General features: G+C 41.7%; 1 protein-coding gene across 1 annotated transcript in view; it reads right to left on the bottom strand.

The window, feature by feature from the left end:
- Window positions 1-14,107, bottom strand: part of Ndc1 (NDC1 transmembrane nucleoporin) — a 44,851-nt gene extending 30,744 nt beyond the window's left edge. The window contains exons 1-7 of the mRNA XM_028786178.1: window positions 13,716-14,107; window positions 12,966-13,086; window positions 10,114-10,215; window positions 7,349-7,523; window positions 6,473-6,611; window positions 3,472-3,580; window positions 2,473-2,524 (exon numbers count right to left, since the gene is read on the bottom strand). Coding sequence (XP_028642011.1) covers window positions 2,473-2,524; window positions 3,472-3,580; window positions 6,473-6,611; window positions 7,349-7,523; window positions 10,114-10,215; window positions 12,966-13,086; window positions 13,716-14,084 — 1,067 coding nt within the window. The 5' untranslated portion in view covers window positions 14,085-14,107. The remainder of the gene's footprint in view (window positions 1-2,472; window positions 2,525-3,471; window positions 3,581-6,472; window positions 6,612-7,348; window positions 7,524-10,113; window positions 10,216-12,965; window positions 13,087-13,715) is intronic.
- Between the last annotated feature and the right edge of the window lie 4,691 nt (window positions 14,108-18,798).

Below are 18,798 nucleotides of genomic sequence, written 5' to 3' on the forward strand. Positions count from 1 at the left end.
CAGTCTCAAAAACATGATTAGGACTTATGGATCAGACAGAAGCTTCCTGTGTGCCATATAGATCATTTCAGAATATTGCATATGCTAAAAAAAAAAAAACAAAAAACAATGGTCTCTGCATTTTAAAATTTTTTTTAGAAACTATTAGAATGTTAAGAAGCTAAAATCCTTGAGTACCTACAAATCCTTGAGTAATTCAGCTAGTATTGCTCTAAAACCTAAATCACAAAACTAGCAATTGTACAAACTAGGACCTGGATCTGACTGGGCCTATGTGCTCCTATCAGGAGAGTCACCACCTACAGCCACCTTCATTTCCTTATCCATACACCAGAGCATGCTCTCTTCATTCAGACTTCTCAGGCTCTCTCTAATCAGCTTAGAACAGGACTGTCCACGCAGTGCTTAGTATTTGTGGGGAAGGCCAATAAATGACAGAATTATGTTCAGCTTCTAAGTAAATACTGACTGAGGGCTTGGCTTGCATGATGCAAGAATATTAGGCACTTGGCCATATTGAATGTCTTTTTTTTTTTTATTGTAAGAACAAAAACTCAAATTTCTATCAAATATTGTTTTCTTCTTTCCATTTGACACAGTCCGCAAGGTAGGCAAGGTAGGCTAACTGGACAAATGGCCCCAAGGCATCTGGCTTCTCATCTAATAACCAAGCAGAGGACATAACTAAACCTAGAAACTTTTTAAAATAATTGAAATCTACAGTATTTTTTAAATATCCAGATATGTATATAACTCTCACACTGATGTAACCAAAATATTAAAAGTATACACATCAAAGGAAACCGATTTTATCCAGCAAATACAGGTTAAACCCTTTTGGTCTCTGTTTATTTGAAACAGGATCTTTCTTACATCCCGTCTCACCTTGAACTCATAATCCTCCTGCCTCAGCCTCACTAGTCCTAGGGCTGTAGGACTACAGCTCCATGCAGCTCAGATGAGCAGTTAGCTGTGTGTGAAGCAGGAGTAAGAGGACTGAAGCAGTGCCCTGACGGCATCCACCTGCCTGCACCTTCACCATAGGATGCCTCACAGGCAAGCGCAAAGGAATGAGGTGTTACTACTAGAGCACAAATGTCTTCAGTATTTATTTGACGATTAAACCGTCAGTACATTATCAAAAGTTCTATGAGAGAGCCGGTGTTAGGGTTCAGTGGATAAAGGTATTGATGCCAAGTCTGACGACCTGAGTTCAAACTTCAGGACTCACATGGTAAAAGGAGAACATAGTAGAAGGAGAGAACCACCACAAGGCGGCCTCTGATGGCTAGACAAACACCAAATAAATAAATAAATAAATAAAGAAAGAAAGAAAGAAAGAAAGAAAGAAAGAAAGAAAGGTAAAAAGTTCTATGAGAAAAAAATTTCATTTATTTATTTAATTAGTTGTGGTTTTTTAAGACAGGGATTATCTGTGTAGCCCTGGCTGTCCTGCTGTCCTGAAAGTGGCTCTGTAAAACTCAACAGACCTGTCTGCTTCTGCCTCTCAAGTGCTGGGGTTAAAGGTATCTGTCACCACAACCCAGCTTTTAAAACAATTATACTCATTTTTAATAAAGCAAAGATAGGATCAACAGGATAAATTCTGACACATAATAAATGACAAAGACATGGGACATGCATCTCTGAAAGCTCACCCTTCTCTAGTATAAAGGTAACTGACAGCACAGCATCTCAGAAAGCTCACCCTTCTCTAGTATAAAGGTAACTGACGGCACAGCAACAGAATGGATCACTATCTACATCTGGGAGAGGCTCTAAGTGAGTGGAGACAGGCAGGAGGCTATCACCTGCTCTCTTGTTTTAGTTTTGTATTTTTAAGGCAAGGTCTTACTATGTAGCCTTGGCTAACCTAAAACTCACTAGATAGACCAGGCTAGCCTCCTGCATGTGCTCTCATGCTAGGGTTAAAGCTATGTGCCATACTCTTTTTAAACACCTTTGTATTTTTAAACTGTGAAAGCTACATGCATTAAAAAACAAATGCATTTTTCCCCTCTGAGAACTGTATGTGTGTATACATACACATCTTTGTCCATACCAGTGCATGACTCAAAAAATTAGTGATTTTCAAATATACCTTGAAATATACTGGCATGTTTAGGTAGCTAAAGTGAAGCAGACTAGCGCAATGGCACAGAGCGTATCATGAGAAGCTAGTAAGCCCATCGCAGGACAGACTGCTGAGGAAGCCAGAGAGAACATGGAGCCAAGGGATGCTTAGCCTTCATCTGACCACACAGCAGCTAAGCAGTGACCAACTGTGTTTTCAACCTATAAACAGGACGAGTAGGAGCGTGAGCCGGCACCTTCTTATCATACCAAATACCTCTCTCTCTTCTGTTGATTTTTATTTCAATTAAAAGAAGTTAAAGGATAAACCTAAACAAAGTTGCTAGAAAGTATTGAAATTTAAAAGGAAAGAAACAGATCAAATCAGACTTGACTCACTCATCTGTGTGAAGGTCCAGTGCAGTGCTAATCCACGCTTTGGGAATATGGCCTGGGGGAACAATAAGGAACAGGAGAAGTTAGTAAAACAACTCTTCACAACGCTTTAAACTATGACATTCAAGTACACAGGGAGACCTCAGTTAAAATGATAGGCTGTCTAATTAGGAATAGAGAAGAAAATAATTTCTAAATCCTGAAAGTCTTTTCTTGTACAATTCTGACATACACGTTTTAGTCACCATGGTTATTAAAACAAAACAAAGCAGGACAACTATGACGGGCTGTGTGCAGCACTTCCAGCTTTCCAGTACACAAAGCATGTGGATAAGAGATTTGCATCACGAACTATGACCAATTCCATTACTGTCTCAATCTCCAGGTAAGAAGTCCCTCAGCCCTGCCTCTCACTCATGCAGAGAGCAAAGCACGTAGTTGTGGAGCTTCAAGGCGGGTAAGATGGCTCAGCAGGTAAAAGAGCTCACCACCAGGTCTAATAACTGAGTTCTGTTCCCAGAACCCTGATGACAGGAGAGAACCAACTCCTGCAGCCGCTCTCTGGCTCTGACTTGTCTACCATCTTGAATGGTGTGGTACAAGCGCTTTGCCCCGACTGCTGTGCGCAGATCTCCAGAACTTTCTCACTCTGCGTGACTCAACACCGCCCCTGAGCAGCTCCCCTTGCCCTGCTGTCAGCCTCCACAACAGCTCTTCATTTCTGAGCTGTGCAGCCTATCTTCCTGAGGTGAACATAACTGCTACAATTTACCTTGTACTTAAACACAAGAGATTCCTCTCTGTTTAAAGAGAGGAATTTTACACACACACATACCATTTCCTTTAATAAAAAACTCCCTTACCAAATCCTGACAATGAAATCAGTTGGGCTGATCAAGGACAATATAAAAAAATACTAACTCAATAAAGAGGAAGTTTGTGACTGACATTTTCTACACTATGAGCTGATAATAATCTATATTAGAAAGTAGAAATTCTTACCAAAAAAATAATATACGATGCAGAAATTTCTGACCATGAACAGGGATTCCACACAGCTATGTTTAACTAGTAAGAGGAGAGATCTCCGGAAACGCAAAAATTTGTACTGCTGTGAAAAACAACATGAAAAAAGTCAAATGACACATTCAGCATCATCCTGGGAGAACAAGGACTCACACAGGCAGGTGAGACACAGGCATTCAGAGCAGGGCTGCAGCTTGATGCAGCAGCTTTCCTAGCATGTGTGAGGTCTGGGTCAATCCCCACCACCCAAAATCAAATCTAAACAAAAGCCTATGAGATGGCTCAGTGGATAAAGATGCCTGCTGCCATGCCTGATGATCTGAGCTCTATCCCACATGAGAGCCAGATAGTACAAGAGAACCAACTCCCATAAGTTATGTGCATGCACACACACACACACACAGAGAAATGTAATTTAGAACTTAAAAACGGTACAAAAAGACAAACTATTCTGATGCTTAAATAACAATTTTTACACTATATAAGATCAGAAATAAGAAAATTAACAATACCAATTCATATGATATTAAGAACTAAATGTAAGTACACTATAGCTGTCTTCAGACACACCAGAAGAGGGCATCAAATCCTATTACAGATGGTTGTGAGCCACCATGTGGTTGCTGAGAATTGAACTCAGGACCTCTGGAAGAGCAGTCAGTGCTCTTAACCATTGAGCCATCTCTCTAGCCCAGATGTTCAGGAATGTACAAGAAAACATAATAGCTTAGTAGCCCCCTCTTTTCCATGGGGAATATATCCCAAGACCTAATAAAAAATGCCAGGCAATGCCAAACTCTATATATACTGTACTTGTTCCTACATATAAAACATACCTATGATAAAAAATGTTTCAGTAAAATAACAATAAAATCTAATAAAAATAAAATACTAGTGACTAGTTCTGGATTCAAATGTACTATTTGTGGAATTTTCTATTTATGATAGTAAGATTATGGTTAACTACTGAGAATAAAATTGCAGAAATCAAACCCACGAATAAAGGGAAGCATACAACAGCAGGGAATGTCTTTCTGGCACCAATTCTATCGCAGGTTGTTCTGATCGTGTTTAAGTCATTTATACCTCACAACCCTCTAAGGGAGATGGACTACTAACTAGTTTCATCTTACAGATGACAAAACCAAGGAGTGAAGATGTAAACAAGCTAGGTATGGTAGCACATGCCTGTAACTAACACTTGGGAAGCTGAGGCAAGAAGATCCAGAGTTAGGACTACTGAGAACCTGCCTCAAAAAAAAAAAAAAAAAAAAAAATCTTACAAAGTTAATCTAAAGTGAAAGTTTATCATCTTAGAATAAACGTTTGAGATACAAGAATCCAAAATTTTATCAAAAGAAATTACAAAAATAAGTACTAAAATTTGGCACTATATGGTAGATATAATAATTTATCAGCAATGTCAATTATTAGCTCTTGTGTTCAGTGTATATCTGTTATACATTGGTTGATTTCACCTCAAGACCCAGCAAGATGTCCTATTTTCTCCAGCACTTTCTTTTTCTCTTTCTCTGTGTTTATGTATGGAATTTTTCTCCTTGAGATGCTGTGAGTGCATCCACTGTCACTCCTAAGGAGGAAGCTTTGTTCACACACTCATAGCTGCAGGAAGGTGAGGGCATGACCTCCTCACACATGTGTTCTCCCCAGCTCTGCTCACCAATGCAATGGGCATGTGGCAAGCCAGGCTGGAAGAGCCCTAGCGTACCTTCTTCATGAACGACATCCTCATCCCCACACGACTGCTTTACGGCCTCACTTCTCCCCAGAGCCCAGGCCTCCCAGCCAGAGCAGAAATGAAGTCCATAAATACACAAGCAGAAATAGTACAAACACATGGCTCAGATCCAAGCTTTACTCCTACTAGATTAGTTGGGGTTTTGTTTTTCAATTTTTAAAATTTAAATGTGTCTGTGTATGTCTTCAAGTAAAGGTGTCAAAATGCACATCTGGAGGTTAGAGTCGATCCACTGTGGCAGGCAGAGACTGAGTGTACATCATCTATTTGTACGCCAAGTACTTTTAACTGCTGAGTATCTCACCTGTTTCAGTTTAGGTTTTAAAACAAACAAACAAAACAAAAAACCAAAAAAAACCCAGTCACTAAGCTGGGAAGATGGCTTAGTCAAGTGTTTGCCATCCAAGCATGAGAGCCTGAGTTCAGGTTTCCCCACTCTCATGTGAAAAGACAGAAATGGTAGCACATGCTTATACTGTTAGCACTAGGTAGGCCAGACAAGAGAATCCCTGGAGCCCACTCTGCCAAGTTAATAAATTCTAAATTAAGTAAGAGACCTTGTCTCAAAAATCTAAAGTGAAAAGCAATTAATTGAGAAACACAACCAATATCAACCTCTGGTCTCAATACACACACATAAGCAAGCATACTCATATGCACATGTGTCCAACACACACACACACACACACACACCTAACTGAAGCATAATTTTTACTACACCACTCAAACCAAGCGAAGGCGTTTTATTTAATGTCAATGTCTGAGACAATAATTGAATGTTCTTAAATCACTTGCACATCCCTAAGCAGGTGGCTGCACGATACTTCCTGTGCACGACACTTCCCGTGAGTGGTGCTGTTCCCCTCCTCCAACCTGCCATGTCACAGCAACTGACCAGGAAAGAGGGAGCAGCAGGAAAGCACAGCTTAGCTCTCAAACAGACTCAAGTCTCACAGACACATACATCTTAAGCTGTGCTTAAGGTACACTCTGTCCACTGCTACCCACCAGGCTAGCTGACCTCAGAGCCAACTAGGATTACAGATACCTGTGTTACTGCACTTTCAAGGGACCTGAACCTGGCTGTCAGGCGATTTTACCTACAGAGCCATTTTACTGTCAAATATTGAGTAATCAGATGAGGCTGGCCATATGCACAGACACAGCAGTGCTGATAATTCCAAATTATAGCTAGGAAATGCTTAAATAGTATCTTACCTGTATAATAGGAAATGGAAGATAATTCATGTTGTTAATGAAGTACAGAAGACTATAGCTATAGCCCATGAATGCTCCAGACAGTAGGAAAAACAGGTGATACTCGTTCATGCAGGTCTGAGCAGCAGGGCTATCAAAGCTGAGGGGAAAAGTTAAGCTATTAATAGTTGAAAACACATTATCACTGTTTTAAGGCTATTTGCCAGAAGGCAAAATTCCAAGTTAATAACTTAAGAAATGCCCCAAATTCTAACCAAATGACTCACTTTAGGTAAACAGGAGCAAACGGATAATGAAGCATTTTCCCCTGACGCATGGATTCTCACTATTGCTGTGTCCTTGGAAATCTAAGTAAGAATGTGTATAACAGTCACCTTGCTTCCAAGGCAAGCTGACTTCATCTGAAGCTATAAATAATCTGCATGTACCTAATGGAGGTGCTGGAGCTCTGAACTTCTGATGTCTCTCCTAACCAGACAGCCTTCTCAGGGCCTCTGACACCTGGAAAGATAGCAGATCTGGGGAGCACGAGCCTCTAAATCAGGACAGCCCACGCCTGACTCGTGTGGATCATGTGACCCTCTACCTAGGTATCTGTCTGCAGCCATGTCATAGCATTCTCAACTCTGAAGCAGCTTAGAGACTGTCCCTGAATCACTCTCAGGAACCCATCAGTGCCTACACAGCACCTTCCACACACAAATAACACAAAAATTTTGCTAATTTTTTCAAACATAAAATATCACTTAATAACTTGATACACAGAAACAGGAATTCCTGTGAGAGTCTGTGCTACACCAGTGATCTCCATGGGTCTCCTTTGACTTGACAAGTAAACAGCCTTCCTAGAAAGAAAAGAAGAAAACTTTACCATACCTCTCAGTTCCAGTGCAGGGAACCACAAGAGAACTGTACTGGCCCTTGGTCATGATGGCTGCACACCAAGCCACTGCCATTCCCATCGCAGCATGTATGAAGGAGTGTGTGAGTTGCTGCGGGTGAAGGATCCGTGCTATCAGGGCCAGTCGGGAGCCGGGGATGGAAGGCACAACTGCAGAGAGAGCACAGCACAGCTTTCTAACTTTGGTACCTGGAGCCTGAGGAGCCAGTGCCTTCCCTCTCACCAGACACACACCCAATCAATCAATCAATGTAAATCCAGTACAGAAAACTCAAGCTAAAGATCCTAACTTTAAAACTCTTGAAAAAAAATAGAGAAACACACATACAAAAGAAAAAAAACAAACAAACAAACAAACTAGGGACTCTAGATAGGGCCTTGAAGGGACATAATTAACATTTTTCAACTTCCTTGTTTTTGTTTGTCTTATAGACAAGGGCTCATGTTGCCCGGGCTGGCCTCAAACTGACTGTACAGTGGAGGACGTATCTGAACTACTAATACTAATATTCTTCCTGCCTCTGTCTCCTGATTACAGATGTGTCCTCAGACAACTGGCCTTTTCATTTCTTTAAATTAGTATTCCCAGATAGTTAGTATAATGCCAAATCTGACTTTTTCCTAAGTGACATAAATAATTTAGAAGATAGCTCCAAATTGACTTTAATTCAACATTTGAGATTCATTAGGAGTCCATCTGTGAAAAATAAGCCACAAAGACATAAATCACAATAATGAATATCAAATGCTTATAGAGTAATCACAAACATGTACCACTACACCCAACTCTGAATAGGTATTTTCATTACATTAAGTCATTTTTTGCAGGGAGGTATGTGCAAAAATTAGAGCTGGGTCTCAACCCACTGAGCCTTCACACTAGCTCCTAACAGGTATTTTTAGGACCTCTCCAACAATCCAAAAAAGTTCTTTGGAAGTGACATGGTGGGCAGCTGTGGGAAAGGAGTAAAGGAGTGAAGGTGTTTGAGACCCAGCAGCCCTAGGTCCCTGACAGGCATGTAACAACCTTTCAGTACACCCAAGGAAAGCAATGGCAGTGTGGGCAACAGCCAAGGGTGGGAGAGCTCAGATACGTGGCATTTTAGGAAAGAAGTGGCTAACGCCTCCTCTTCCCCATGTGACTGACTTCCTAACGTGACAAACCCTGCCATGTCACTCAATGTTCTCTCAAGCTCCATCTTCTCGCTAGAAAAATCACTTCTCTTCTTTGTCTGCTTAAAACAGCTCCTTCAAAGTCTGATCGGACATCAGCTCCTCTAGGGAGCTGCCATGCTCTGTCAAAGGTGCCTCAGTACTCCCTCAGACATGCCCAGTGTACACTTCACAAGTCTTCAGGAGAAGTTGGGAGCACAGGATGCATGGCACATGGTACACACATAGGGCCTACTCCTACAGACGAGCCAAGTCACCAGTGAGGTTTTAAAAATGCTAGTGTACTAATGCCAGCACTCAGGAAGCAGAGGCAAACTCCAAACACTCTTAACTTTGAAGCCAGCCTAGTCTACAGAGTCAATTCTAAGACAGCCAGGGCTACACAAAGAAAAATGGCCTCAAAATATAAAAATAAAGTAACATAAAGTAAAAACACTAACTCGAGCGCCCTCACCTGGCCCTACATAGAGATGGCCCAGGAGCATAGGAGAGTAAAAGAGCACAGGCCAAAGAGTAATGAACAGGGCTTGACGAGACAGAGACCTAGCCACCAGGAAAGCACTAAGAAAGCAAAGAAAAAGGATACACATTACAATATCCAGTAGGGACTTCAAAATTTTACATACTATTTTTTAATATAGAATTCTTTTAATATTTAAGAGCTAAAAGATGTTACAGAAAAAAAAAATAAGAAAATAGAATATATGAATAAGTAAATAATCAGAAAAAAACCTTAAGTGATCAACTCATGAATCTGAAAAGGATGCTCTGGAATCTAGGATGCTCCCAAGGAAAAGCCAATTTTTTAAATTAAATATTACAAAACCACAGACTTTGTTACTGGGGGGGATATAAATAAACCAACACCCACAAATACAGTGGCATATGTTTGCAATCCCAGGATGCAGGTGGCTGAAGCAGGACTGTTGTAACTTTGAGGTCAGCCCAGATGTGTGTGGTCCCCTACTTTACAAGGAATTATCTAATAACTCATTTGCTAACTCACAGCTTTAACACTAGCTATGAACTATTAAAAGGTTTACGTTCATTTTTTCATTGTGGCAAAATATAAACTAAAAATTACCTTTAAATCATTTTAAATGCACAGTTCTGAGACAGAAGGACATTCACACTGCTGGCAAGTCACCCCAGACCCTCCTGACCCCTTTTTCTGCAGCCCCTGGCACCAACACTCCACTCTGTCTTTATGGCTTGACCTCTCTATATACCCAGCTTCCGTAAACAGACTCATGAACGTCTATCATGAAAGGTCTAAATGTCTCTTCAAAAGAGAAACACCAAAATAATTGTACAAACTGAAAGGACAACAAAATACAGCTATGCACACACATTTCTTAAATTCTGCCCTAGGTAGGATGAATTATTTTTTGTTTTGTTTTGTTTGAGACAAAGTCTACCATCTAAACTAGGCTAACTGTCTAACTTACTACATGGCCAATGCCGGCCTCAAAATTATGGTGCCTCTCCTTCAAACCTACTCAGTGCTAGGATTATAAGCACATGCCACCACACTTGATGCTCAAACTTTTAAAAAGATTAAACCTACCTGTATAGAACTCCACATTGAAAATACTTATTATTATAATGACCACTGCAAGCAGCAGGAGGTAAAAGATTACTTGGGAACTATAGAAGTCATTGAGAGAATCTAAAACACAAGAGAAATGAGTTAGTAATGCTTGGTCTTCCAGTTGTGTTCAGCACATTGCAATACAACGAGTTCGAATACAACTACAATGTTTTTAATTTCATTTATTTGTGTATACAGATGTATCTGTGAATGTAAGTGTACCTGTGTACATGGTACAGGACTGAGAGTGTACCTCAGAGCTGGTGTTACAGGCATCTATGGGATACCTAGTTTGTTCTGTGAGTGTTCAGATCCAAGCCCTGGTCCCTATACTTACAGCAAACATCCTTAACCACTGAGCCATCTCAGCAGATTCTTCAACTATAATTTTAACTTTCAAAGTCTGTCTTTTTTTTTTTTTTTTTTTTTTAAAGAATTTACTTGTATGCTGCTGTCAGGTCCAATAGGACATCAACACAAGAACTCCAAAATGACTTATTCAGATTTTGTTTTGGGTACTGGAAAATGGTATTAGAATTTCTTTTAAATCACACAGATGTTAGCAACAGAGAAAATACAACCATATGCAAACATTTCATCATAGAAAAGCTACCATAGTAACATACCAAGTTTCTTTTCAAAATCTAAACAGCATTTTTAAACTCTATGCAGTAAAAGCAATTAGTGCCTACAGCTAAGTAAAAGTAATGTGGAAACAGTGTAATTTATCAGTCATCAAAAGGGCTGGTCTAAACAACAAAAACCAATGAGGTCCTCATGAAAACTAAAAACACTCAACAACCAACATGCTTCCAAGTTTAAACTGTGTGTATATTACTATCTAAAAATATGAACAAAAGAGACATGGGACATGTTGACTGAATAGACTCACTTAATAATGAAAGCAATTATTTTCAAAGTAGAATTCAGAGACCAAAATTAATCACAGATTTCCTAAGCCTCCACAATTAATCATCTGCCATCTCTGCACTAGCTTATAGGTTAATTTCATCAGTCCTGCATATCTTAGCAAAGATGACACATAACAGCCAAAGCATGACTGTATTGCTTAGTAGCAATATTCCCAAAGGCCAAACAAGGACAAATTCTAATTCCTTGATGACCTACACTTTCTTACAAGAAAAATAAAGAAATATATTATTGAGAAAAAATTTCCCAAAGTAATTTGTGTTTTTTAATCTTAGGGAATATTTTTAAGACTTCAAAACCTATTCTGTACCTTTATGCTTTTTTAAGTTTTTTTTTAATTATCTATTATGTCATACTGTGGGTAAACAAAATCTGAAGAGACTTCAGTTACTCACTACCTGGATGCTGTGAACAGATCATCTTAACCTGAACCTTAGTATTACATTTACAAAGCAAATTTAATGGCACCTTATTAAGTGGTTTTCTAGGAAACAGGTAATATGCATAAGGTACTCAGGGCCTGGTACACAGTCATGGCTACCACTGACATAAGACAATACCTGTTTCCATGAACTCATGGATCTTAACTGCTTTTGTGTGAGTGTGAGTGTGCTTGCTGGAGCACGCACACATGAAGGCCACAGTGACACTGGCTCTCTTCCTCTGTGGCTCTCGGTCTCACTAAACCTCGAGCTCAGCAGCTGGCTGGCTGGCCAGTGAGCCCCACACCACACTGGGTAATGACACATATCACACAGCTGGCTTTTGTGTGCTGTGAATCTAAATTCAGGTCCTCAAACTCGAGCAGCAAGCACTTCACCATCTCAGCATCCTTCCAGCCTGCTTCCATCTCCTCTTCCTCAGCAGGCTTTGTATTAAGTCTTCCCTGACAGTCCTTATTTTTGGCCTCTCTTATCTTTGTTGGTTACAACATAAGAATAAAATATTCTTTAAATATTTGTATAGCCTTTTCTTCTTGCTTTTGAAATTGTTTCTCTGTATGTACCCAGGCTAGCCAGAAACTCCAGAGCCCCGTTAGTCTCCTAAGAGTTGGATTATGGGAATATGCTACTACAAGTAGCTAGCTAAGACTTTTTTTTTTTTTTTTTTTTTAAATACAGGTCACAGTTTCCATCTACAATTTTAAGTGGATGACAGGGAAAGGAAAGACCGACAAAAAAAAAAAGGGAACTCGGGGCTGGAGAGATGACTCAGCAGATGGCTCTTCCAGAGGACCTGGGTTCAGTTCCCACCACCACATGCGGGCTCACAACCATCTGCAACTCTTTCAGGGGTATCCATAGGCACCAGGCAAGCACATGATGAACATACATACATGCAAGTAAAATATTTATACATATAAAAAATAAAAATAGGACTGGAGAGATGACTCAGAGGTTAAGAGCATTGGCTGCTCTTCCAGAGGTCCTGAGTTCAATTCCCCACAACTACATGGTAGCTCACAACCACCCGTAATGAGATCTGGTGCCCTCTTCTGGCCTGCAGATATACAAGCAGGCAGAATGCTGTATATATAATAAATAAAGCTAAAAAAAATTTTTTTTAAAAAAATCATCTTTTCTTTTTTTAAGGAAAAGACAAATGGACAAATATTTGTGTGACTTCCTTTTCTCTTTTACTATGTATCTAGGGTCTTACTACATGCCCCAAATTGGCCTTGAACTCAGGTCCTCCTGCCTCTGCACTGGGTCACACCATCACACCTAACTGTTTATGTAGTCTTCTAATGATCTGTCTGTCCTGTCATCATACATAATCTCTGACACATCTGCTGACTTTATATAACAAAAATGGCAGTTCTGTAGTACAAAAACGCAGGGAGTGAGTGTCTTTATGTAATCTCAAAGTGAATGTTTTAATTGAAAATTACCACTCACCTGACAGCCACTGTATAGGGTGGAATAAATCGATGCTGCTGAAGACTATAAAGGCTGTGATGCAGACGGGCAGAAGCAGTACCGACCAAACGACGCTGGTAACTATCCTCCAACCCAAAACCTAAAATTAAACACAACTCCTCAAACATGAAGTCAGTTACTCTAACTTAGTCATGCAAATCCTGCTTCTTCATTTAGGCTATAAACATTAACCACTACTATTTGCATTTGAAAAAGAATATTTACTTCTCTGTTTGAGACACCCAAACACAGAATGGGTGCAGGGAGGTGAGATCTCCTTAGCTGAAGCCTGGAGTGGGCAGTCTTAAAAAAATCAAAAATATATGCCCGGTTTAGCGTCTCCACAACCCCAGCGTCTAAGGTCACACATTCTTTCAACACAGAGCACCCCTTCCCGTTTCCTATCCCAAGGAATCAAGCCATTTACTACGTAGCAGCTCGAATCACTAACCTTTTGCTCTACATCTTTTCTACCCTGTCCAAGTTTCCATTCAGGTCATCCCACCCACTATGACAAACTTCCACTTCGGACTCCAGCTCAATACTCCAGATCTAACTTCCACTCCGGGACGCCCACACACCCATGCACCCAATCTCCAAGGCGGAGAGGTCCCTACGCTCTATTCCTAAACCGCCCCAAGACAGGCTCCATTAGCCAAGAGCGCAGGCACCGCCAAAGTCTGGCCGCCCCACCAGAGAGGCAGGGAACGCCACAGCGCGCTAACTCACGCGCCAAAGGATGTCCCGCGGCGATCCGCCGGCGCAGGGCCCGCTCGCAGCCGTGGCCATGGAGATGGTGGCCCCCGCTCTTAAGCGTGCCGGGGACAGAGTGCCCGCCCGCCACCACTTTTCAAAGGTAGGAAGGCCCCGGGAGGACCCAGCTGGGGCTGCCCGGAACGCTGCCTGGGCAGCGTCCTGCAAAGCCGCCAGACCATCTCTCCGCAGCTTCGCCTGAACAGATTCAGCCGGCCAGAACTTCCCCGTAGCCACATGCCCCCAGGTGGGTTGTGACTCGAGGAACCGTCCTCTGGAGTCCAAAAAGTCCTTCCGAAGCAGGGTCCATCGGGGCGTCAAAAACAAAGGGCGACGGTGCTGCATGCTGGGAACTGTAGTCTCGACGACCCCTGAGACCCAAGGGGAGGAGGAGCGTTGCATTCTGGAACTTGGAGTTCCAAAGTACAGGCTCGCGGTGTAACGTGAAGCATGCTGGGGTGTCCTAGAACTGGAGTTACAGACAGTTGTTAGCTGCCATGTGGTTTCTGGGAGTTGAACCTGGATACTCTAAAGGAGCAACCAGTGCTCTTATGAGACTCATCTCTCCAGATCCTCTCTCTCTTTCTTTCCTTCTTTCTTTCTTCCTTCCTTCCTTTCTTTTTTTTTTTTTTTAAACTAAAGCTGTAATAGCCACTGGAAGTGTGGAGAGATGTTATACAGTTAGAACTGAAAATGTGATTTTTCACTTTTTTTCAGAATGCCATCTTTCTAAAAGTAAAATCACAGGATACTGAAACTGTCTTAATACTCAGTAATTTCACTGAATTCCTTTTATTTAAAAATGGGTGTTTTATTGATAAGGAAGGTACGTTTTGGTTTTTAGCTTTAGCTATTATACTTGTTAAGTGCAGCATCTTGATCCTCTTTGAGCCTCTGTTTCTTCAAGTGTAAAATAAGGATAAAAGCCCAACACCCTGTTGATGGGGCGAAGATGTAACTACTATGCTATAAGACAACCACTGAAGGCTGTGGTGTGACTGAGTTGTAGAATGCTTTACTGATGTGTACCAAACCCTAGGTTTGATCTACAGCGCCTCCCAAAACATGGCAGCACTCAAGAAACTGAGGCAGGAGGATATAAAGCTCAAAGCCATTCTTAGCTAGTGAGTTTGAGACTAGTCTGGAATATGTGAAACAGCTGTCTCCTAAAAGAAGATTCCCATAGGTGGAAAGGTAGCTCAGCCAGCAAAGTGCTTGCTACATAAGCATGAAGACCAACATTCAATACCCGAACAGACCCCAGGTGGAAAACCTGAACATAGTGCTAGGCAGGTGCTGGGCAGGTGCTGGGCAGGTGCTGGGCAGGTGCTGGGCAGGTGCTGGGCAGGTGCTGGGCAGGTGGTGATAGGGAGCCCTGTGGGGCTTACAGCCAGTAAGCCAAGCCTACTCTGTGAGCTGTAGACCACTGAGAGAAACAAGATAGAGGAAGCCTGAGGAACAACACATGAAGTAGACCTTTTGTTTCCATACCCACATGCACAAATGTGCACGCACACACACAAACATGCACACATACACACAGCTTCTCACTGGCTCAAATCCCCCTCTCTGATTGCTGCACGGCAGCTTCTCAGACATGGAGCTAAATGAGTCAGTACTTGGTCTCCTATTTTGTTTGTTTTGTTTGTTTGTGTTGTAGTGGGGACTGGATTTCTAGAAGCCCTGGCTGTCCTGAAACTCATGTTGTAGACCAGGCTGGCCTTGAACCCACAGAGATTGGCCTGTCTCTGCCTCTGCTGGATAAAACTCATTCACCACTGCTGCTTCAGTCTTCACCTCTTAATCGCTCCCTCCTTCCATCTGCCAGAATTTGGGGTGTGCTTGGGGACTAGGGCCATGTTACACTACTGACGAGGGTCACGACTGTGGAAAAATAAATCATTGAGTTTAAAGGAAATGGATATTTAAAGAACCGCAGCATCCTAAGGAAGCCACCTTCACCTCCTCAGTTAATTTACACAGGAAAGGTGAAGTCTTGAGAGTCAAGACATTACTTTTTATAGAATTTCTCACATTGCTTTGCTCTGCTTGGACTTTTGAGGCAGGGTCTTGCTGTTAGTCCAGACTGGCCTCAGCTTACCTCAGTGCTAGGATTCCAGGCGTGGACAGGGTGCCCTGTTTATTATAGTCTTAAGTCATCTTTTGAAAGTATCTGCTTACCCTATGTGCCTTGCTGCTTATTGTTTCCAGAGTACTTGTCACATTAACAAAAATCTAAGAATGCTTATTAAATAGACAAAATAATGAAGACAAAAGAAATAATATCAGAGAATGTCCATCCGGAACGACTTTTGATATCTAGTTCAAAGAAATGTGTACTATGGAGAACTGAGCGGAGTGTCGAAAGGCTGAGCAGCACAGCGGGCAAAGAACAGATTGCAGAATCGAGTGGGAGAGTTACTGCCCACATAGAGGGAGCCACTGCTTCCCAGCACACACCAGTGAGCCCATGCCCAGGGCCAGGCTGCAGAGGGAGGTGAGGGAGATGCTCCCTGCTCACCACAGCTATCAGGCAGAAACTGAGGAGTTACTCCTCTGAAGAGGTTGAAATGGCCACAAGTGCCCACACCATCCACAGTCCCTGTGTGAGTTTCAGTTCCCTTGTCAATGATGAGACCATTTGTAAGCCATTGTATTGAATGAGGTTTTGCTTGGACATTATCTGGTACATTATAGGAAGTTACAGGATCTTTGTTGGGTGACCATGTTGTAACTAACTCCCCAGCCACTCAGGAGCTGCTAAGTCACATCCTCTTTCCCGGCCTCTGAAAACTAAACAGGGATTCAGAAAGTCTGATGTGAATGAATCAATGCCACTGAGTGGGTTGTTTTTGTTGTTGTTGTTATTGTTTTTTTTTTTTTTTTTTTTGGTTTTCAAGACAGGGTTTCTCTGTATAGCCCTGCTCTCCTGGAACTCACTCTGTAGACCAGGCTAGCCTCAAACTCAGAAATCCACCTGCCTCTGCCTCCCGAGTGCTGTGATTAAAGGCATGTGCCACCACTGCCCGGCCCACTCAGTAATTATAGAATTTAGAGAAAAATAAAAATAAATGAGAATTGAACTAGAAGGAATTCAAGGGCTAAAAAACACAATAGCAAAAGGATTTTTGGTCATAAAAAATAAAGAAACAAAAAAGGATCTTAAAAAAGTGACTGGCAGGAGACTAGAGGGATGGCTCAGCCACTAAAGGGCAGGCTGAAACTAAAAATATAAAAGTGACTAATAGAAAAAAAACAAAAACAAAAAGCAAGGTGACTAAGAGAGTCCCAGAGAGACGGCTCAGTGGTTACGAGCACTGGCTGCCCTTCCAGAGGATCAGAGTTTGATTCCCAGAACCTACCAGGACCAACTGTAACTCCAGTTCCAGGGGATCCAACGTCCTCTTCTGGCCTCTAAGGGCACTGTACACACATGGTACACAGACATACTTGCAAAAAAAAAATCTATAAATATTTTAGTTTTTGAAGTAACTAATCTCTAGGGAAGACTGTATTAAAAGTAAGTAAAAGTAGCCAACAGAGAGGTTAAGCACAGAAGATCTCACTTCTGGATAACGGAGCTGCTGAAAATCCTGAACCCTCTGGTTAAGCCACCCAACCACACATAGAAATGCGGGGATTTCTTTTTGTTTTAAAATTGCTCTGATATTTTTAAAATAGTAAAAATTTCTAAGTCATTCATTTCAAATTGAATTGTATAGGTTTTTATATTTTATTTTTAAATTTTTTTGTTTTTTGGTTTTTTGTTTATTTGTTTTTCGAGACAGGGTTTCTCTGTATACCCCTGGCTGTCCTGAAACTCACTCTGTAGATCAGGCTGGCCTCGAACTCAGAAATCCACCTGCCTCTGCCTCCCAAGTGCTGGGATTAAAGGCGTGCGCCACCACTGCCCGGCTTAGATTTTTATATTTTATAACTAGTAAACGGGCTTGGGGTGGCAAATAACTCTTCTTTCTCCCCATTTGGTTAGCTTCAGGCTCAGTCCTTCCCAGAAAGAAGGCTACTGAAGACAGGAGTCAGGGTCAGGTGAAAACTCTCCGTACGCTTATCTTTCTCAAGAATGTGGTCCTGCTCTGTTACTTCGGCCTTGCCCTGTCACTATGGTTCTCAGCTTGGTTCCACCTGGCTAAATTGCATTCTAGCCAGTTCCCGTAATTAGTCTATCCACATTCTTAACTTGCTTCATGCCTCCATGTCTTTGTAAAGAAACCCTAAAGAATATTTTATGTCTAAAAAGGATTCTATATACCCAGTATCTATAATTTTTCACTCTACACTACTAGCTCTACTTTTTATTTATTTATTTATTTATTTATTTATTTATATTTATTTACTTATTTACATTTCATGTAAATTGGTGTTTTGCCTACATGTATATCACTATGAGAGTGTCAGAACCTTTATTGTGGGGCTTTCAGGGTCCCACTTGAGGTACTAACAGTAAAGACACAGGGACATCTGTATAGTCTAAAGCTGTTGGCCTTTTTGCTGGGGTAGCCTCTCAGCTAGCCTATCTACCTAACTTAAGCCAATTCCTCCGCCATAGCATCTCTCCACATGACTCTCACTGCTCTGCCTCCCTGCTCTGCCTCCCTGCTCTGCCTCCCTGCTCCAGCCCTGTCTCCCTTCTGTCTACTCCCCTGTCCTTCCCCAGCTCCAGCCCCAGCTCCAGCTGCCAACTCTTTATTATGTAAAGAGCCACAGTCCTTACCAATCCAGTTGGCATTGAGGAGGTCAGGGCTATATTTCCTTCAAGAAGGCAACCAGCCTTTTCTTTGTGCACAGATGAGGACGTGATATTTACATAGCCTGGTAGCCTGCCGTGCCAGCACAGCAATTAACAATTGAGAACACAAGGAAGACAGTTAATATGTGTGCATTTTCCCAACACCTCCTAGAACTGTGTCAGGTGTGAGCTGCCATATGGGCTCTGGGATTGAACCTGGGTCCTCTGGAAGAGCAGTCAGTGCACTTAACCACTGAGTCATCTCTTCAGCCCAGGTCACAAGCTCTTAACAGAATGAAATTAGCCTTTGCA

The sequence above is a fragment of the Grammomys surdaster genome, unplaced genomic scaffold (assembly GCF_004785775.1).
Source record: "Grammomys surdaster isolate TR1022 unplaced genomic scaffold, NIH_TR_1.0 100, whole genome shotgun sequence".
NCBI lineage: Eukaryota > Metazoa > Chordata > Mammalia > Rodentia > Muridae > Grammomys > Grammomys surdaster.